Here is a 20,728-nt window from a genome sequence, read left to right on the forward strand (position 1 = left end):
AGACAGGGTCTCATGTGAATAACCCAGGTTGGCCTTGAACTCACTGGGTAGCCAAGGCTGATCTCATCCTCCTGCTTTCATCTCCCAAGTCCTGGGAGTAAGGCACGTGCTACCATGCCAGACAAACCACTTCCTTTGAACAGTGGGTTTTTAGTGTGATTTTTGCTTAAGATCCGCCCCACAAAGCATAGATTAACCTGGTCCTTGGTGGTGATTGCAGAGCACTGAGTTGCAAAATGACAGTTTTGCAGACTGCCCTTTTTGCCCTTGTCTGGTCTTTCCAGTTATACAGCTAAAATTATATTCCACTGAAGAGCAACCTCCCAAAATTTTATGTATTTATTTACTTACTTATTTCAGACAAGGTCTTAACTATGTAGCCCTGGCTGATCTGGAACTAGCTAACTACACCAGGCTGGCCTTGAAGTCAGAGAAATCTGTCTGCTTCTGCTTCTTGAGTAAAGAATGAGATTTTTTGTTTTTTGTTTTTTTTTGCCCCCAGCTTTCCTGTCCCATATGTGGGATCTAAAGACAGCATACCCTCGGGTACATGACCCACAGGGTGCAGGAGTTGAATCTTAGTTGGATGTTAAGGTGGTTACAGGGTCTCATGACAGCCCATGGATAGCTGAAAGTCAAACTTAGGACAGCGGTCAGGTTTTGAATGATCAGATTTTTGCTGTCTAGCTGTTAGTTTCTGTTTTTTCTCTTTTTTTCATTCTAATTCCTCCCCTTCCTCCCTCTCTCTCCTTTTCTCCCTGTTATTGGCATTCTGTTTGTTTTGAAGCAGTGCCTCACTATTTGTTCTCGCTGTCCTAGAACTCACTATATAGACCAGGCTGGCCTCAAACTCACAGAGATCCATGCCTCCCAAGGAATTAAAGGTGTGCACCACCAAGCCTGGGATCACATCCGGGGCCTTGTACACTTACTCTGTGACTCAGCTGTAGTCATCTTCCTTTCTTCCTCCTCACTCCCACACTCACTCCCTTTTTCTTTTGCCTCAGTGTGTAGCACAGGCCAGTCTTAACTGGTCAAGGCAGATTTTGAGTACCTCAGTTCAGGTAGTTCATGGCTAGGGCCTCGCCATCACTTTGCTCATTAAATTTTGACAGTGAGGTGGGTACCACTTTATAGATGAGAAGGTGGAGGCAGTTGAGGCTGAGTGGCTTGCCTGGTGCCTTTTCTCTTGCAAGCAGTGGTGTGGAAATCCAAGCTGTGTTTGATCCTAATGGCTATGGTAAGCTGCCCTGGATGGATCACTCTGTGATGTTTCCAGTTAAGTAACTTACCCAAGATCACATTGTTTGTGAGCAGCAGGGGCAGGCAAGGCTCAGACAGGCCTGTTGCTTTGCCATGGGGCTGCTATGCTGTTGTTCTGGGCAGTTGGAGCAGTACACGGTGAGGCCTCTGATGCTGGACCCCACCCCCCACCCCCCAGGGAGGACCCATTGTGGTGATACAGTTCTTCTAGGCTGGCCTCTCCTCACATTTGCTGCTGTCGTTAATTTATCACTGTACTAAGGGAAGTAAATGATTAACAGGAAAGTCATGGCCAGCTCGAATTTCTCTTTGTTCTTCCTCTGTTCTTGACTATATGTATTATATAAATCTGCTTTAAAATGTGATGTTATAGACATATCTTTTTTCTCTTATAGCCACATGCCGTTCCATGAAATTGATAGGATTTAGCTGACCATAACACATTTCTGTCTGGCTTTTTTTTTTTTAAGTTTTATTCATTTTAATTTTATGTGTTTAAAGGTTCCAATATTGAAACTCATACCTAATCTAGTTTTGTCTTATCTAAATGTCTTTTCTTGAATTACTAGAGGAGAATCTGAGATATGATTAATCTATGATTCTTCCAGTATTTCTGTAAAGCTTTTTTGTTAGAACCGTAGCCTCATCGTTGTTTTTAATTATCTGTTTGTGTCTGCTTTGGATGCTGGGAATGGAACCTGGGTCTCCTGCTTTGCTAAACACTTAACTGTGTGGCTAACACAGAATTTCTCTATCCATTTTTTTCTTTTGTTTTACTTCTCTTTAAAACTTTTTATTGGGGGCTGGAGAGACAGCTCAGTGGCTAAAAGCACTGACTGCTCTTCCAGAGGACCCAGGTTCGATCCCCAGCACCCACATGGTGGCTCACAACTGTCCAGTTCCAGGGGATAAGATGCCTTCCTCTGGTCTCTGGGGACACCTAGGTATGCACATGGTACATAGACATAGATGCAGCCAAAATATCCATACACATAAAATAATAATAAATTCTAGCGCAATATTTTATTAGCATAATGAAACCCATTACGCACAGTAATGGGTATTGTTTAACATATGTATGCAAGGCATTATTCACGCTCCTCTCTTGTCTCTTTCCCACTGATTGCCTTTCTCTCCCCAACTGGTCTCTTTTCTCCAGCGAGAGAGTTAGTTAGTTTTGGCTCAGTGGGTTTCATTACAGGGGCCTGGGCACCTGAAGCAGGCTCGCCACCATACCCCTCCCTTCAGGTGGAACAGGTTCCTAGTTAGCCAGAGCTCGCTGTGTAGCTGAATCTGGCCTTGAACTCCTGACCCGCCTGCCTTTCCCTGCTAGGCATTGAGAGGCATGTCCCCCAGGGCCCAGCGTGTCCTTTTTCTTGTTGTTTTACCTCTTCATAAAAAAGGATTTCTCCAAAGCCAGGTGGAGCACATAGAGAGGGAGGCTAAGTCAGAACTCCATGCTCATCCTACTCGGGGGAGGGGGAGGAGTCCCTTGCCCTTGAATGTACTCTGAGGTACTTGAGTGTGTGGAGAGAGATAAGAGGACCTCGCCTTAACCCTGCTTTTTTGTGTTCCTCTAGGTGTATTTGGTCACCATGAAGCCGCTGCACCCAGCCCTCCCTAGCTGCCTCCTGTTGGTGCTGTTTGCTCTGGGGTGGTCTGTCCCCCGGGCTCAAGCCTCCTCTGCTGCGCTGCCGCCTCTCACTGCCAAGTCTTTCCTGGAAGATCTCATGGAACGCTATGGAGAAAATGACAGCCTTACCCTGCCACAGCTGAAGACCTTACTCAACAGTGTGGGAGTAGGCCGGGATAACGTTACCCAGCGCAAGGAAGGACACAGGAACGTCTCCACGGTAAGGCTCCTCTCAGTTAATGCTGCCCGGCACAGAGCAGCCCCACAGCTTCGAAAGAGGGATAGGTAGGCCTTGGTGGCAGTAAGCTCTCACTTCGCTGGGGTCAGCACATTCTGCATCTCTAGTGAGGCCTCCTGGCTACCCACATGGGGCTTTGTGCCCTTACAAAGGGGTATGAAGGGGATCCTCGGCCCCCAGATGCCTCGCAGCTTGTACCTGGGTCACCGCTGGCAAATCATGGCTCCCAGGGCAGCACGTCCATCAGAGTTTACTATTTGCATCCCGTGCTAGATGGCACCTCACGATCCCTTCAGATGCAGGAGGCATTGTTTTTCTGGGGAGTGCCTTCTTGGCGGTTGTAGGGATGGAGGCAGAGACTCTAGTCTCAGGCTCTTGCTAATCTAGTCTCTAAGTCTCATCTGAGCTACTCAGAGTCTGGGGTTGTTGTCATAGCCCATTAGAGGTCAGCCAGTAGAGTCCTTATATTCTGTTTTGTTCCTCATACTGAGCATCATGGGAAGTGGAGAAATGCACATCACAGTCAGGGAGCTCAGTGGTTACGAGCACTGGCCGCTCTTGCAGAGGACCCACATGCCACAGTCGGGGTGAGTGGCTCAGCTAGCTGGAATGAAAAGGAATTATCGCGTTCTGTGGCATGCACTGTAATTGTGGGGTTTGCCTAGGACACAGGGGTGTGAAGGTGCCAGAACAGTTGAGGGTTTGTGCATGGGGCATGCTGAAGCCACACCCTGAGGGATGAATAGGCTGGGCGTTGAAAGGAGGAAGTGGACAGGGCATTGTATGGCATGTATACGGAGGGAGCTGCTCAAGTGTGACAAGTGTCAGCATCGCTGGGGAGGCCAAGTGTGACACATGGGCAGTGAGTGAGTGGCAGGCCTGAGTACAGAGAACTTACAAAGTGGCCTTAGGGTCTGCAGCAGGGTTCTGGGGCATCAGAGTGCAGCCCTTAACTTTCTAGATCTAAAAACCTATATTGTCAGCATTCCCAGAGGGTTGACTCTAATTAAAAGACAAAAACAAAAACAAAAAACCAAACAACAACAACAACGAACAGCTGGAGAAGGACTGCGGTTTCTGTGACTAAAACACAATTAGAAAAATGGCCGTGTGGGCTAGGGAGATGTCGCAGTGATAAAAGCCCTTCCTTTGACCGCTTGAGGACCCAAGTTTGAATCCCCAGCCCCCAGGTAAGAGGCCCAGAAGCCATGCATTCTGTGATCCTCCAGGGCTGTGTTTTGCTGGCTGCCGTCCTAGCTCCAACTTCAACGAGAGACTGTCTCGAGGGAGTAAGGCAGGGAGAGTAGTGAAAAAGGACACTCAGGTCCTCTCCTGGCTTCATGACTGCGTGCGCACATCACATGCAGCACACGCACACATGCTTGCGTGCAGAAAGAGTTTGTTTGTATTTCCCATGATAGGCAAGACTTCCCCAGGCTATGGGTGCCTGTATCTACTAGCCAGCACAGGTCCCTACTCCAGCATACATATCTGTAATCAGCATTTTTGCAGGGTAGCTCCCTAGTTTGTTGTGAAGTACAGCCAAATTTGCTATCAGGTTTACAGATAGAATCCTGTTTTTCTGAAACCACATCCTGGTCCTATGATTGGTTTCTTGTCCTCCACTCCTGCCCCACCCCCAGTAGAATTGGACCTAGGCCTTTCAGGTGAATACCAGACACACACTTTAACCTGAATTATAGCTCCCAGCACTGTTCTTGGTTTTTTTTTTTTTTTCAAGACAGGGTTTCTCTGTGTAGCCTTGGCTGTCCTGGACTCGCTTTGTAGACCAGACTAGCCTCCAACTCACAGCGATCCACCTGCCTCTGCCTCCCTCAGTGCTAGGATTATAGACGTATGCCACCACGCCTGGCCTTCCCAGTACTCTTTTTACCTTATTCTTTTTTTCACTCGGAGAAGGGGGTCTCGCTGAACTGTGCAGGCTGGGTTTGAATTTGCTTTGTAGCCCAAGCATCCTCTGAGGCTGCAATCTCCCTGCCTCCAGCCACCCAAGGAGCTGAGATTAAGGTCCCACTTGGAGTCCGATTATTCAGAAACTCTTCCTGCAAACATTTATAGTAGAGTATACTAAGCATTTGTCATGGCGGTGGCTGATCTGAGATTCGAACCAGGCTTTCAAGGCAGGGTTTCCTTACTCTCATGCCTGGAGATGGGTCTCCGGATTCTGCGCAGTTTGGCTGGTCTGTTTTTTCCTTTATTTCTCAGCCAGTTGGGTTGAGCTCTTTGCCTGGTTGAGTTGTGCAGTGCAGGGCAGGGCTTTTAGTTTCTAAGAGCCCTTCTGTCCCATCTCTGCTTTCAGTGCCTTAGCTCTGGAGATCTCTTTGCTGCCCACAATTTCAGCGAGCAGTCTCAGATCGGGGTGAGTGAGTTTCAGGAGTTCTGCCCCACCATTCTCCAGCAGTTGAATTCCCAGGCCTGCACCTCAGAAAACCAAGAGAATAAGGAAAACGAGCAGACTGAGGAGGGGAAGCCAAGTGCCGTTGAAGGTAAGTGAGGAGCGGGGGAAGAATAGAGAGCTGCTGCATTTTGGTGACCGACATGTGCAATAGACTGTTACACTACATCACCAGACCCCGGGTGGCCTGACTGGTGAACACGGGGCCAGGCGAATAGGTTTTTTTTTTTAAACTCATGCTTTGTTTTCATTAAACTGTAAGGGTGCTGACCTTTATGACCTCCCTTGGCTACTTTGTCACTCTACCCCACCCAGCCCCCTAGTACCTCCCCTCTAGCTAGAGTGAACTCACCCTATCTGAGTCAGTCCTGTCTAGCCAGCAAGGGCTACCTGACCTAACACGTGTTGCCGTCATAAATACACGTACTGTCTAACTCATGGTATGCCCTTTGCCATGTTGGGTCTCCAATCTGTCCCTCTAAAAGGTAAGCTGTTCAGACAGCAACCTTGACACTGTCCTTCTGAGGCTTCCCTAGAAAGAGATGGAGTAACCAAACATTTCCTGAGGCGGCTGCTGGCTTTCTGTGTGCCTAGATCACCGTCAGCAGCGGAAGTGCCCGCCCTCAGTAATGGAGGCCCTCGTCTGTTCTTGTTCCTCCACAGTGTGGGGCTTTGGGTTCCTCAGTGTCTCACTGATTAACCTGGCCTCTCTCCTGGGAGTCCTGGTCCTGCCCTGCACGGAGAAAGCGTTTTTCAGCCGTGTGCTCACTTACTTCATCGCCCTGTCCATTGGAACGCTGCTCTCTAACGCGCTCTTCCAGCTCATCCCAGAGGTGCAGTAGAAGGGGTGCGCGTCCGCTCTTCCTGGGCCGCCTCAGCCGGGTCCCCCTCTGGCTGATACTCTCCCTCTATGTTCTAAGGCCCCCGACAACTGCCACCCCGAAAAACAAATTTCCTCTTCACATTAGGGGGTTCCAATAACTTCTCGTGCCTCTGTTCACTCAGGTTGGCTTCCGGCCCCTTCAGGTGACGTCAGATGCAAGGTTCTTAACACGTGTCCTCTCTCAGGGGTCTCTTTTGACTGCATTCCAGAGGCCCCATTTATAGGGGTCCAAAGCAGAATTTGCAATTTGTGGGTGCAATGTATCAGGCAGGCCCCATCTGTGTAAGGGAAATCCTGGGGCTCACATATGGACTCCGCTTGGTCATCCATGAGGAATGCAGTGGACAGGAGGGAGGTTACCGTGAGAATCTGTGTAGAACTGCCTCAAGAGCTTCCTGCCTTTAACCAAGGCAGCTATGGTAGCGCTTGGAAATCTGGGGCAGGAGGATCACAGCTTGGGCAACTTAGCAAATAGGTTGTTCCCACCAAAACCAAACAACATCAACAATAAACAAAATGCAATACATGAGAGAGAAGTTCACTGGTTTGTACCTTGCATCTTGGTCTTTCCCTGACAGGTCTGACCTCCTGGGACACCCACCCCACTGTTTTAAAATGTTTAGTAATTTTGTTCTTTAATCGTCATCACTGAAGGAGCTGCAAAAATAAGACCCAAGTTGGCAGTCTGCCCACTTTTCAGCTCAGGCACATGTTGGAGAAATAACGTCCTAGCTACCTAGTTGGCCATTTTGGTGTGGTGAAACTTTTGTAAAAATTCCTGCCATCCTAGCCTTCCTCAACCAAGGAGAGTAAAGGTGCTGTGCCCCACCCACTCCTTTGTCCTGAGGGAAGAACTGAGCTAAGGTTAGCTCCCTTAGAAGTTCTAAAGTCCACATGGCTCTAGAGGGAGGCCTCATCTTGGGCTATTTTTTTCAGCTCCTGCCATTGAATTTACTAATTTTTTTTTTAAGGATTTGAAATGAAATGTTTCATTGCCTGTTTGATTGGGACTACTGCCATTGTCCATGACCTACCCTTCAGGTCACACTGAGGGTTGTAACCTGGTACGGTCCTGTACTGCTCCTCCTGAGGGCTGTTCTCACAACCCAGAGTGTGCCATTTGAAATACATTTTTACGAGTTGGTCTTGGAACTCTGCTTTCTACACCGGGCCCCTCTCAGAGCAAGCAGGAACAGACACAACTGCTCAGAAACCAAATCTGATGGGCAGCGCATCTTGCCTGTTCTCTGCTCCTTCTTGCCCTGTGCACCACTTTGTCCATATCTTGCACAAACCAAATCATCCTTGGGTAGCGCGTCATCACATAAGCCTCCATGACATGGCTTAAATATGCAGAAGCAGAGCCAGTGGCGCACCAAACATTTTCTTCCCGCTGGCTTTGGTGTCCTATTAAATGACCTCGAGTCCAAAGTCTGTGCTGGGCCTGAGCGGGCACATGTTGGCCATGTGAGTGATGAGGGATATCCTGCCCTGTTTGTCAGTCACACCAGCTGCCAGGTACGACCTGGGCCAACTCAGGAGCAGGGACAGTAGTCACAGGCTTCCAAGACCACCTCAGATTCCTCCTCACCCCCCCCCCCCACTGATTAAAGGAAATTGCATCAGACTCGAATCACTAACAGATTTCCTATGTCTCTCTCCCTCCCTCCCTACTTGTCTCTGGTTTTCTTTTTGGGTTCCTTCGTTACTACCCACAACTCTCCTCTCGACCTCCTTTCCCTCATGGTGGTTGCCTTGCTCCCTGTCCTGGGTGGGCTGGCAGTATGGGGGTACGGTATCCTCTGCGTTACCGTCATCTCCCTCTGCTCCCTCATGGGGGCCAGCGTGGTGCCCTTCATGAAGAAGACTTTTTACAAGAGGCTGCTGCTCTACTTCATAGCCTTGGCGATTGGAACCCTCTACTCCAACGCCCTCTTCCAGCTCATCCCTGAGGTATGACAAGCTGCAGCACTCTCCCCAAAGCACCCCCATCTGTTAGGGGGCAGCCGGTACAGGGACAGGCCCCCAGCGTCCTTTTGTTTGGAAAGGAAAGCTAGGACCAAGGCAGGGACTAGGAGAGGTTGAAGAGTTAGATTGAAATCCCATCCTTGCCACCTCCGGATTCCATACCTCCCTGTTCTTGGTATAAAATGGTAAACAATAGGCTCCACCCCACAGGCATGTGAGAGCCTCCAAAATACTGGAACTGTTGTGTGAACTGCCAGGGTGACTTGGGACTGGAGGGATGGCTCAGTGGTTAAGGACACTGGCTACTCTGGTTGGATTCCAGCACCCACCTGGAGCTCACAGTCTGTAACTCCAGTTCCAAAGGATCGGACACCCTTTTCTAGTCTGTGCAGGCACCAGGCAGCACATGTGTACACACAGGCAAAATATTCATACACACACAAATATAAACAAATATATATAGTAAAAAGATATAAAAAACAAAAATGGGAAACAAGCAAGCTAGCGTAGCTCTGCCTTTCAGTGTAAGGCTTCAGCTCAGGAAAACAAAACCACAACAGAATCCACAGGTCTCTGTCAAAACCCAGTTCTCTTTGGAAGGCAGTTTGAGGGCAGAGGAAATCCAAAGGCAACAGTACATCTGTAGCACCTTCGTGTGGGGTGATCCGCCACAGAAGAAAAGAGCCAGTGTAGTCAGCCTGGGTAGTCATCTTTGGAGACGGTCCACCTGATTTAGTGAGATACCTTCAGTAGACCCACTAATTATAATAAGCACAAGGCATTTCACTGTAGGTGGTCTGGCAGGCCCGAGCAAAGGCAAGAGAGAATTTCACATGCTCTGGAGAACACTGCTTTCCACAGTGTTGTTTTGTGTTCGTAGTGGAGCAACTGTCGTATCTTTCCACCTATTTATTTATTTATTTATTTATTTATTTATTTATTTATAACCCACAGAGCCTGACCTGCATGGAAGGTCACTCCCCTAAGCCCAAGGCCCAGGCCTAATGAGTCCTGTGCTCTTGAACCCCACCTCCTGGCTCTTTGCAGTCACTTTTTCCCCCAGGGTGCACCTCTTCTCAAGGACTGACTTGGTCTTTAGCATTTGCCGATGATGCTCGAGTTGTGACTGAGTGTGCTGCTTCACACACCTGGAGGGGAAGCTCTTGCCTCTGAAGTACTTTGGGGGCTCCCTCTCAGGAGGGTCAGCTCTTGGCTGTGTCCTATTCCAGAGAGAGTTCGAGTTCTGTTTTTGACAGGGTCTCACATTCGCTGTCTTCCTGCCTCAGCCTGCTGAGTGCCGGGAATTGAGCCATAAACCAGGAGCCGAGCTTAGCTCTCTGGCTGCTTCTGGCTGTGGTATCCTGAGCCCTTCTTCCTTCTTCCTAACTTAATAAGTGAAGTTTCCAGAAAGAGCTCAAAACAACTACCCTCCACTCCATTCTCTTCAAAAATATTTTTATTACATTGTAAAGAGGTGGAATCTTTGTTGGGAGGCTGGCCGCAAATTCCCAGATGCAGAGGACCGTCCCACCTCACCCTCGCCTGTAGGCATAACTAGACCTGGCTCTAAACCACCCCAAGATTGATGCCTGCAGGGACACATCCTGCTTTTTTGGTTTGTGGTCTTTTCAGGGTTCTGTGGTCAGGACAAGGCTGCAGTTCCTGCTGTGGAACTGAGATGGAGCCCCCCTTTTAGCCATCGTAACTAAACCACTTCCCATTGTGTTTATGGGTGGATCAACCAAGGATGAGGCAAAAATAAACGCAGTGGCCTCCCTTTAACGGTGGAATTTGCTGACTGCTTGTGTGTCTAAGTACTGACAGAAATAAAGACAGTGTCCTCATTAAAAGGAGAAAATCCCAGCACTGGGCAGGTAGAGGAAGGCTGACCTCTGTGAATCTGGGGACAGCTTGGTCTATGTAGTGAGACCTAGTAAAGAGAGAGTGGGGTGTGGGGAGAGGGAGAAAGAAGGAAAAAGAAATGAGGAGGAAGAAAGTTAGCCAGTCATGGTGGTCATTGTAGCTTCTGCTTATAATCCAAACATTTAGGAGTCTGAGGTAGGAGATCGCTGTGAGTTTGAGACTAGCCTGGGCTGTGGAATGAGATCCTGTACCAAAACAGGTCGTCAGCCAGGCGTGGTGTCGCGTGCCTTTAGTACCAGCACTTTGAAGGCAGAGGCAGACGAATCGCTGTGATTCGAGGCCCGCCTGGTCTACAAAATGAGTCCAGGACAGCGAAGGCTACACAGAGAAACCCTGTTTTGAAAAACCAAAACAACAACAGCAACAACAACAAAACAAACAGGTCATCATTGTCAACAACAAAACAGAAAATCACCTGCAGTGTCTTTTCTCCAGCCCAAGTATAGCTCTGCATCCAAAATGCTTGCTATTCTTTCTGAGGACCAGAGTTTGGTTCCCAGCACACACTGGGCTCACAGCTGCCTACAGCTCCAGGTACAGGTGAACTGACACCCTCTTCTGGCCTCCTTGGGCGCCCACATGCACATTCACAAACAGACAGACAGACACACACACACACATAAATAAAAATAAAGCAAATCTAAAACACATAGAATAAAACCCTAAGGGCTAGAGAGCTTAGTAGCAGGGTGATTGTCTAGCGCGCACTCACAAGTTCCAGGCTCCAAACCCTAGGATGAGACAGTCCTAAAGATGGCCTGTCTTTTGTGTCAGAAGAGAATACCCAGCACACCCAGGCTAATGCTGGCGAGTCAGGAGAGTGTCAAGGCTGGGTTTTTGCTGGCAAGAGAGAAGGGGCAGACCGCAGAGCTCCCAAGGCTGCCTGTTTCCTAGAGTGGAGAGAGTAGTAAGCAGGTGAGAGGGAGTGATGAGCAGTCATGGACTTGAACTCACTCTGTTCTCCTGTGCCCACAGGCTTTTGGTTTCAACCCTCAGGACAATTATGTCTCCAAGTCTGCAGTGGTGTTTGGGGGTTTCTACCTTTTCTTTTTCACAGAGAAGATCCTGAAGATGCTCCTGAAGCAGAAGAATGAGGTGAGACCCAATTGGCAGCGGTGAAACATCTGGGGGGGGGGGGGAGCTCTAGCTCCAAAACTATGCTGACATAGGTCGGCGAGGCGTAGCGGCATGTGAAGGCACTTGTGGGGCCAGCCTGGCGTTCTCACTCTAGAAGACAGTAAAGAGATTTGGTGATGTATATCCAGGAACAGCTCTGACTAGAGTAGCTCCAATGAGAGGCCTCAGTGCCTGGCATGGGATCAACACTGCCTGTTCAAGCTTAATGAAATGGCCATCTTGAAGGAAAACTCTAAGCACTAGAGTAGTGGTCACCTCCCTGGATCGGGTGATACCAAGGGATTGTGCTGTTATCTAATAGAAAGCCCTGCCCTCATATGAGTTGCCACTGAATAAAGCAGTTTCCCCATATCCCTGCATGCGGCCTGCTTAGTTCCCTTGGATAATAAGGTCTTCCCCAGCCGTAAGCGTGCTTCCTCTAAGTGGGTCCTGTGTCAGCCTGTGGCTTTGGTCAGCAACCCTGATCCCCCTCCATTCCGTAGCACCATCACGGACATAACCATTTTACCTCCGAGACACTTCCTTCCAAGAAGGACCAGGAGGAGGGTGTGACGGAGAAGCTACACAACGGGGACCTGGGCCACATGATCCCTCAGCACTGCGACAGCGAGCTGGATGGCAAGGCCCTGGGCATGCAGGAGAAGGTCATCGTAAGCTCTATGTCTGTGCAGGTCAGTCAGTAATCATGAGCTCTTCCTGGGCAAGCCTTCAGGAAGCCGTGGCCTTGATGAGTCGGGCTTACCTAAAGTCACTCTATTCTAAAGTCCGCTGGGATATGCTTTTCACAGGACCTGCAGGCGTCCCAGAGTGCTTGCTACTGGCTCAAAGGGGTGCGGTACTCTGATATTGGCACCTTGGCCTGGATGATCACCCTAAGCGACGGTCTCCACAACTTCATCGATGGCCTGGCTATTGGTGCCTCCTTCACCGTGTCCGTTTTCCAAGGCATCAGTACGTCAGTGGCCATTCTCTGTGAAGAATTCCCACACGAGCTAGGTGAGTGCACATTCCCTAGCCCTCAGTGCCGGCTGTCTCGGTTTCTGTCTGAGACACCCTTCGTGTGTCCCATCCCCTGCTGCCTCCCTCCTCCACCACAGCACTCACTGAATTAACACACAGTCTCAAACGTGTTCAGTCGAACTGGTGAGTGGAAACAGTTGAATGGAGCGTAGCTTAGAATGTTGGAGCTCTTTAATAGGAAGGTTTTTAATCCCGTGAGCCCCATGTGCGGTGGCTCAGTTTCCCCACCTGGTGTGGTGAGACCAATGACTGCACCTGCCTTTTAGACTCATCAAGGGGATTATAGGCAAACAGATGTTGAAAAGGACTTACCAGGTGCCACACGCTCTTCTGGATGCTCAGTGAAGATCATCTCTTACGTCCTTTTCATCCCATGGAAGCTGGAAGTCTGTCAGTGTGGCAGGTGAAAAGCCAGACAAGCCAGAGCTTAAGGATGTGTTTAATCAAGGGAGACTAAGAACACAGCTCAAGACTCAGCCATAACTCAGAGTCCTAACTTTGGCATTTATTGGCTCACGACAAGCGTCTCCCTCTCTCAATTTGGTTTCCTGAACTACCATGCGTTAGGAGAAAGGGAGCTATTTTTATTTCACCATCCGTCAAAAAAGAAACAAGGCCATTGCTAGTTAGTTATCTACTTTTAAAGGTCCTGTGAGTTATTTCCAGCCTCTAGGTGGGGAGCAATGAGGCCACTGCTGGATACTTACGTGCTTTCAAAACTCTATGAAGTATGTCCATCCCCCATGCTCAGCGGCCATGGTGAGATTTGGAAGATAGAGATGCCTTTGTCCCAGTACCATCTGAGTCTGGGATTTTAACCCATGCGTGCTTTGTCTATAGCTGAAGCAGTCTGATTCGTTAGCAGTCTGCATCCCGACTCAACACCCTTCCTGCTCTCATCCCTGTTGTAGGAGACTTTGTCATCCTGCTCAATGCCGGTATGAGCATCCAGCAGGCTCTCTTCTTCAACTTCCTTTCTGCTTGCTGCTGCTATGTGGGTCTGGCCTTTGGCATCCTGGCTGGCAGTCACTTCTCTGCAAACTGGATTTTCGCACTGGCTGGAGGAATGTTCTTGTATATTGCTCTAGCTGACATGGTAAGTGTGGTTTGTGATTGACTCATGGATAGGAGGGGGCCAGATAAAAGGCCCCACGTTAGAGTGTTTGTTTCTTAATTCTTTTCACATTGAGTTTTGTATCGGTGTGTGTTCATTCTCGTGGAAAAAAGCTTGTGAGCCTTGGTTCTCGTCATCGTAGGGGTTCCTGAGATGGAACTCAGGTCCTCAGTCTTGGCAGCTAGTCTTCTCTCACACTGAGCCACCTCACCAGCCCACGATATTGATTCTAATAACAGCTTTATTGAGGTCTCTTTTACACGCCACCCAGTGCACTGATTTAAGATGTAGCAAACCGGGGCTAGAGAGATGGCTCAGCTGCTAAGAGCATGGCTGCTCTTGAAGAGAACCCAAGTTTGATTCCCAGCACTCGGGATGGTGGTTTAGAGCCACCTGAAACTCCCATTCCAGGGGTTCCTACCTCTTCTGTCGTACAAGGGCCCAAGCACTCACGTGATATACAGACATACATGCAGGCAAAATGCCTGTACACAGCAGATAAAATTTTTTTAAAATCCCAAACAATATAGTAATAAGACATTTTCAAGGCAGCATTAGGGTTTTGTTTTTTTTTGTTTGTTTGTTTGTTTTTTGCTTATGTTTGAGACTAGAGTCTCACTCTTTAGCCCAGGCTGGCCCTTAAGTCATTGTGGTCTTGCCTCAGCCTCCCAGTGCTGGGCAGACAGGTATGAACTACTCTACCCAGCAGGTCATTAGGTTTTAAAGGGAAAGCTTTGGTCTCTCTGTTATTTAAAAAAAAAAAAATTGATGTTACTGAGTCTAGGGTCCTTATTTAAATTTGATAGAAAAGGTGTAACATGTAGACAAAAAGAAAAACGTGAATGAGAAAGAAAGAATATTACTTAAAACCTGTGTACCACAAAATAATGGTGATATATATATATATATATATATATATATATATATATATATATATATATATATATATATATCATCCCCACCCCCACCCCTCTGCTCCCTCTCAAGTTGATGGCCTCTTTCTCTCTAATTATTATTGAGAGATATATAATACATATCTATTATACATGTACAATCTGCTGAGTCCATTTAGTGTTGCTTGTATGTATATGTGTATTGGATACCCAATTAAGAGGGCTTATCCCTGGGGAAGACTGAGTTCTCCCTACCTGGGTAGTCATTGATTGTCTATAACCCTTCATCTATGGAGGGGGGCGGTGGGCTTTGTGAGGTTCCCCAGTCTGTGCCAACATGTCAACTGGTGTCGGCATTGTTCAAGTCTTGTTTTAGCAGCCATATTGTTGAGAGCTACAGGGAATGGCCAAAGATAATGTCCCAGTGACTTACTTCCTCTAGAGAAGTCTCCAGAACTTCCAAAAATGCCAGCGCCACTTGAGAGTCAGACATCTGAAATTGGGGTTGGCGGTGGGGTGCAGGTTGGGGAGAGGGGTTCAAACCATTACTCGTCCTAATCACTGTGACTGGCAAAATGGTAACGGAATCTGTAACTCATTTTTCTCTCCTTCCTCAGTTCCCTGAGATGAACGAGGTCTGCCAAGAGGACGAAAGGGAGGACAGCTTCTTGGTCCCCTTTGTCATCCAGAATCTTGGCCTCTTAACCGGCTTCTCCATCATGCTGGTCCTCACGATGTATTCAGGGCAGATCCAGATCGGGTAAGACCCTGCCAGTGGGGAGCCCGTGGCATTGGCCATTTGGGCTCTAGGCCATCTGGTTCCTGGCCTGAGGACTCAGCATCCATGAAGCGCCATGGAAGAGACAGTTCTTTAAACACTGGCACAGCCTGCCTGCCTGCATTCAGACATCAGCTGTTTCTGAACGCACTGTCCCAGGAAGAAGCCGCCCTGCAAATCTCTAGGTAGTTAGTGCCTCGGACCAGCTCCCCGACCCTTTCCACTCACGATTCTGCAACTGAAATGCCACGTGTAGGACACGCCTCCCTTTTCCTTCTCGTCACCCTCATGTTTGTCTCTTGGAAGAAGCACCGAGAGACGTGGAATCTTTTACAATGTAAAAATGAAGCCAGTGGTCAGGGTTTGGTTAGAAATCTGAGGGTGGCCTCCAGCTTTGAGGCTTGTGACCCTAAATGTGTGTGCCCTGGACTTCACAAAGCTGGTCCATCTTCAGATGTCTTCTCATGTATTTACAGAGAAAGGGCAGCAGACAAGAATCCTCTGTTTGTTTGTTTGTTTGTTTGTTTTTCCCCGTACTTGACATTCCAAGCCAATGAGTAGAGCAGACAAGAGAGGCAGGGACTGTCTTGAGTGAAAAGGAAGTTAAACTAGGGATGGGTTCCTGTCTCCTTGGGGCTCCCTGGTTTCCACTGGGAGGCTGCGTGCTGCCTGTGTGCAGCATCTGGAGTCACGTCATCAGCCAGGTGAGCCACTGTGGACCTTCTTTGGAGCCACAAGAGCTCTATGCTGGCTCACTTTTGCCCTGATTCTCACACCTTCCTATTGGCTTCCTTCCAGATACTTTTTAAATGCCTCACCAGGAGCACAGTCAGAGCACATAAGGTGTTTGCGTTAGAGGGGAAATTGCACAAATTCATCTCCCCTGGTCAAGACTTCTGCCAAGTAGAACCTGACTCATAAAATTGGGACATGGTTGGTTCTTCCTTGTCGTGACGAAGGTAATCAGAAATGGAGTCAGTGTGTGTCACACTTAGGACTTGGTAATTGCAGAAATAGTTGAATACCAAGGGACTCTGGACCTTAAGGTCAAACCTTGAGGTCAGGGCTGCAGACGTCATTGCTGCCAGTGGGTTTAAAAGGGCACTGTCTGCCTACCATTTCCTGGTCCCAGACAACAAGATTGAATCCTGGATTGAATTGAGTGTAAACTGCTTTCATGTGGTCCAGAAAAACAGATGGTTATGCTTGTCGTTTCACGCCCCAGGCCAGCCCCAGGCCCTGTGGAGCCCCCTCCTCCGAACTCTGGCTTCCAGGGGCGCTCACCTCCAGGTTCACTAAGTGAATTAATTTATTATTATCATATTGATATGTGGATTCCTTAGCCACTTTGGGGAGCCAGTCTCTCCCAGAGCCTTTCTTAGTGGTGCCCACAGTCACAGCCCAGGGGCCGTTGTTTGCATGACTGACAGTACTGGCTCATTGCCAATGCCTGAGTCTTTCTGTTCCTGCCACAGGAGAACTGTCCATTAGAAGCAGCATATGTATATGAACACACACACACACACACACCAACACATACGTGTTCATATACGTATGGCCACATGTACATATCTGTATGTTCATTCTTCATCTTCTTGAGGAAACATGCTTGAAACCAGGAACCCTGACAACACAACTGGGGAAACTTAGGCATTTGCTCAGTTCTCTTGGTCTTAACCTCTTGCCTGTGAGAAGAGGCAGGAAGAAGAGGAAAAGCAAGGTTCTAGACTGAATGTCAGGACCGGGTCCTGGTAGCACGAGGGTCCAGTTTTACCAAAGAACCAATTCCTTTTATGTTAGCATCTAAGCTAACATCGTATCGTCATAGTCATGGTTGTTACTGTTTGAAGACGAGTGCCCCCCCCCACCCCCTGTTTTATTTCCCCTACAACTGCTTCAGGAGCTATCAGAAAACTGACAGAAACTCAAATGTAAGACTGAGCAGGGTGTGGTCTCAGCGCTTAGGAAGCAGAATCAGGAGGCTCGGAGCGAGCTCCTACGTCAGCAAGACAGAATGAAGATAAAACCATAGCGTTTAGGAGTACAGAGCTGAGGGTGTGGCTCAGTGATAGAGCTTTTGCCTAGTGTGTGTGTGAGACCCTGAATTCCATTCCCAGCACCACCTCAGCCCTCCCCAAAAGATTGAAAGATTCTGCTTTACCTAGTTCGTGTAATTTATTTTTAATTTTAGAATCGCCTCTGGATCCCGTTATTCCTTAAATACCCTTTGTGCCGGAATAGGATGGTGGCTTAGTGTATTTAGAAGAGCTTAAAAGTAGTCTTAAATATGAGATAGAGCGCTTGCCACACACACTTCACACGAGCTCTAGAAGTTTCTTGTGCTGGCAGCTGGCTGCCTTTGCAGGGAAATCCTGGGGCCTCTTCAGAGCAGAAGGCCACATCAGTGAGGCTCAGGTCGGGGTGGGGAGCATGCTCCAGTCTGCCAACTGATCATCCTTGCTGTTGGCAACAGACGGTGTCCATTGACTTTTTTTTTTTTTTTAACTTTTCAATGTTGAACTTACTGGTTTAAGCATTTGTACATATGAGAAGTCTATGGGCAGTGGCGGCCGACAGCTTTAATCCCAGCAGTCAGGAGGCAGAGGCAGGCCTGGTCTACGTAGTTCCGGGACAGGCAGGGTGACGAAGAAAAGCCCTGTCTTGAAAAACAAACAAACAAACAAACAAAAAGTTTAAAGGGTGGCAAGCTGTTTGGCAGACTTTTCTCCCCTGGCCTTACTGCCTGTAGCTTCTGTCTCCTGCTAACACTAGCAAGGAAAGTACTTGTACCCAGAGGAGCCCTGACCCAGGCCTGGGGTCTGACACTGCACACCTCATCCCTGACTCCAGTATCTAGTGTCTGGTGTCAGCAGGGGGAGCGTTCTTCAGTAACCCTTCACTCTGGGTTTTAAAGGCTTCTCTCTCTGGATCACCTAGGATCCAGTTTTAGTGAACCCTCTTCCAAAGAGATGTAGCTAAGCTAGATGATTTTTACAAAAAGAAAGAGGATTTTATTCATAGTTCCCTTTACAGTTCCATCACAGTATTTTTTTAAATAACTCAGGTATTATGAGAAGAATTAGAAAATAACTTATGTCATGTGGACTGTAAATGTTTTATTTGTAAGATTCTATAAATAAAGCTATATTCTGTAATTGGTAAGAGTCCCAAGTTGTCTTTTTTTTTTTTTTTTTTTTTTTTTTTGGCCTGAAGATCTGGGATGTAATGAAGAATCTTTGACACAAGGTGGCAGTCATGTGCTGATGATTTACAAAGGGTGCTTTTTACCAGATCTGGCTTACATTTTGGCTATGGGAATTTGGAAGGGACACCACATAGTATATAATGCACTTACTTTAAAAACGATTCGCTTTGGGCTACGGGTGAGCAAAGCACTTAGCTATGGGTGAGGCCTTGTAAAGAGTAAATACTAGAGTTTTGTATAGAACTCCACCTATGTTGCTTTTCCTTTATTTTTTTTACATTTTGTGTGTGTGTATGTGCGTGCATGCACATTGATATGTACACACATGTCAAAGTGTGTACAGGTCTGGAGATGAAACTCAAGTGATCAGGCTTGGTAAAAAACAACCTCACCCATTGAGCCATCTTGCTCCTTTTGTAAAAGCAAAGAGCTGTCCTTGTTTGGATAATTACTCTGTGTAGGTCATAAGATGGTGTTTACCTAGCTCTTGTTAGATGACACCTACAGAGGACTCGTGGTAATGGTCACATAGAGAGATTTCACCATAGTTCACTGAGGAAACCATCTTACAGTGTGAAGGAGGCTAGAGAGATGGCTCAGTAGTTAATAGTACTTGCTGCTCTTCCAGAGGACCCAGGTTCAATTCCTACAACTTAACATGACAACTCACCACTGTCTGTAACTCCAGTTCCTGGGGATCTAACACCCTGACACAGACATACATGCAGGCAAAACACCGGTGCACATAAAATAAAAAAACATAAAAAAAAAAAAACTTAGAGTGTGAATTATCATGAGTTACAGGCAGTATCCTGAGTATCAGAGACTGCTCATGAGTGGGTGGCACCCTCTGAAATAGTGTCCTGAGCCCTTAAGATTTCAGCCAGAGCTTTGTTGAGGTTTATTCTGGTCTTGGTAGGATGCAGTTGTGGACTTTGACTAAGCCCAGCCTGAGGCAAAACAGTATTTTTCTGAGCTTAGAATAGCTCTGCAAAACCACCTATCCTGGGACAGCATCCACAAATCATAGTGGTCTTTAAATATATGTGGTTGGGGTGGGGGAGGGTGTGCATTTACATGTGTGTACCACTTGCCTGCCTGTAGTGTCTTTGGAAGCCAGAAAATAGCATCAGATCCCCTGAAGGTTGTGAGCCACCAACAGTTGTGTTGGGGATCAACCTGGGTCTTTTGGAAGAATATCTAGTGCCAATAAGCATTTAGCCATCTAAGCCCTCATGTGGTCTTCCCCTCACCCCCTTTTCTGTACAGTTTTCTCTCTCTCTCTCTCTCTCTCTCTCTCTCTCTCTCTCTCTCTCTCTCTCTCTCTGTAGACCAGGTTGGCCTCAAACTCACAGAGATCTGCAAGTCTCTGCCTCCCAAATACTGGGATTAGAGAGGCCTGTGCAACCACTGCTCAGCTCATGTTGGCCTTTTAATTTGCTACGCATTGGCTGGAGTAGTCACAGAGGACGCTGGCCGCAGCACTGGCGTCTATTCTTTCTCTGGGAACTCCCACTTCGTGTGCTCTTACTTCTTTCCCAGGCAGGGTTTTGGTTTTTCTCTTTGCATAACTCATTGCCAGGACTTGCATTGTTAGTTGAAGTTTTCACACCGAACTCCTGCGTGGAGCCTTCAGTTGCTGTCTGATAGGTCAGCACCTGCTGTGCAGAAAGAATGAGTGGGAAGGCCAGATGGTACACCTGGGTTTGCGGACTGCCGCCTTTTTCTTCAGGCAGCATCTGTTTCGGAGTGATGCTTCCTGTTTCTCAGCTGGTGCCCGTGTGTTTAGAGACATACTTGAAGGGGGCAGAAGTATGCCTCACGCAGCACGGAAGTAAACAGGCTTTAAGATGATTAAAGCTGTCAGTGCAGACATTCTCTGGTAATGCTCTTAGCTCCTAAGCCCTTTGGGGGAGGGGGTGAGATGCACTAGAACTGGAAATGTCTTCTGAGGTAATTAGGCTTCCTCCCTCCTTGCTTCTTTCCTAGTCAGTGATGCTCCGATCTGATTTGAAGAAAACCCATTCTGAGAAATAGCAAAGATACTCTGTGCAGACACACAAAATGTATGTTTATTTTGAAATGTGTGTGCACTTGGTGGTCTACCATGAATACACATACTCCTGAAGACTGGTAGGTCTACCCAAGCAACGCCCACTGAAAGTCAGTCTCTTCCTTTTTCTGGAATACATTGAGTCACAATCCCTGTCTTCTAGACTGCTCTCCCCGCCTACACACACACCCCCATCCCCTGAGA

The 20,728-nt window shown here is 47.9% G+C and overlaps 1 protein-coding gene across 6 annotated transcripts in view; it reads left to right on the top strand.

The window, feature by feature from the left end:
- The window catches only part of SLC39A14 (solute carrier family 39 member 14), a 47,832-nt gene extending 29,411 nt beyond the window's left edge, over positions 1–18,421 (top strand). For 5 of the 6 annotated variants that reach the window (XM_084767686.1, XM_084767687.1, XM_084767682.1 and 2 more), the window contains exons 2-9: positions 2,844–3,116; positions 5,455–5,641; positions 8,217–8,386; positions 11,300–11,419; positions 11,944–12,132; positions 12,250–12,457; positions 13,393–13,577; positions 15,106–18,421. In XM_084767686.1, the coding sequence (XP_084623812.1) occupies positions 2,859–3,116; positions 5,455–5,641; positions 8,217–8,386; positions 11,300–11,419; positions 11,944–12,132; positions 12,250–12,457; positions 13,393–13,577; positions 15,106–15,252 (1,464 nt within the window). In that variant the 5' untranslated portion in view covers positions 2,844–2,858 and the 3' untranslated portion in view covers positions 15,253–18,421. Of the gene's footprint in view, positions 1–2,843; positions 3,117–5,454; positions 5,642–6,213; positions 6,384–8,216; positions 8,387–11,299; positions 11,420–11,943; positions 12,133–12,249; positions 12,458–13,392; positions 13,578–15,105 lie in introns of all 6 variants that reach the window. The other variant, XM_084767683.1, reaches the window with a different exon arrangement.
- Positions 18,422–20,728: the final 2,307 nt, after the last annotated feature.

This window comes from Acomys minous (genome assembly GCF_964271855.1).
Source record: "Acomys minous genome assembly, chromosome: 18".
Taxonomy (NCBI): domain Eukaryota; kingdom Metazoa; phylum Chordata; class Mammalia; order Rodentia; family Muridae; genus Acomys; species Acomys minous.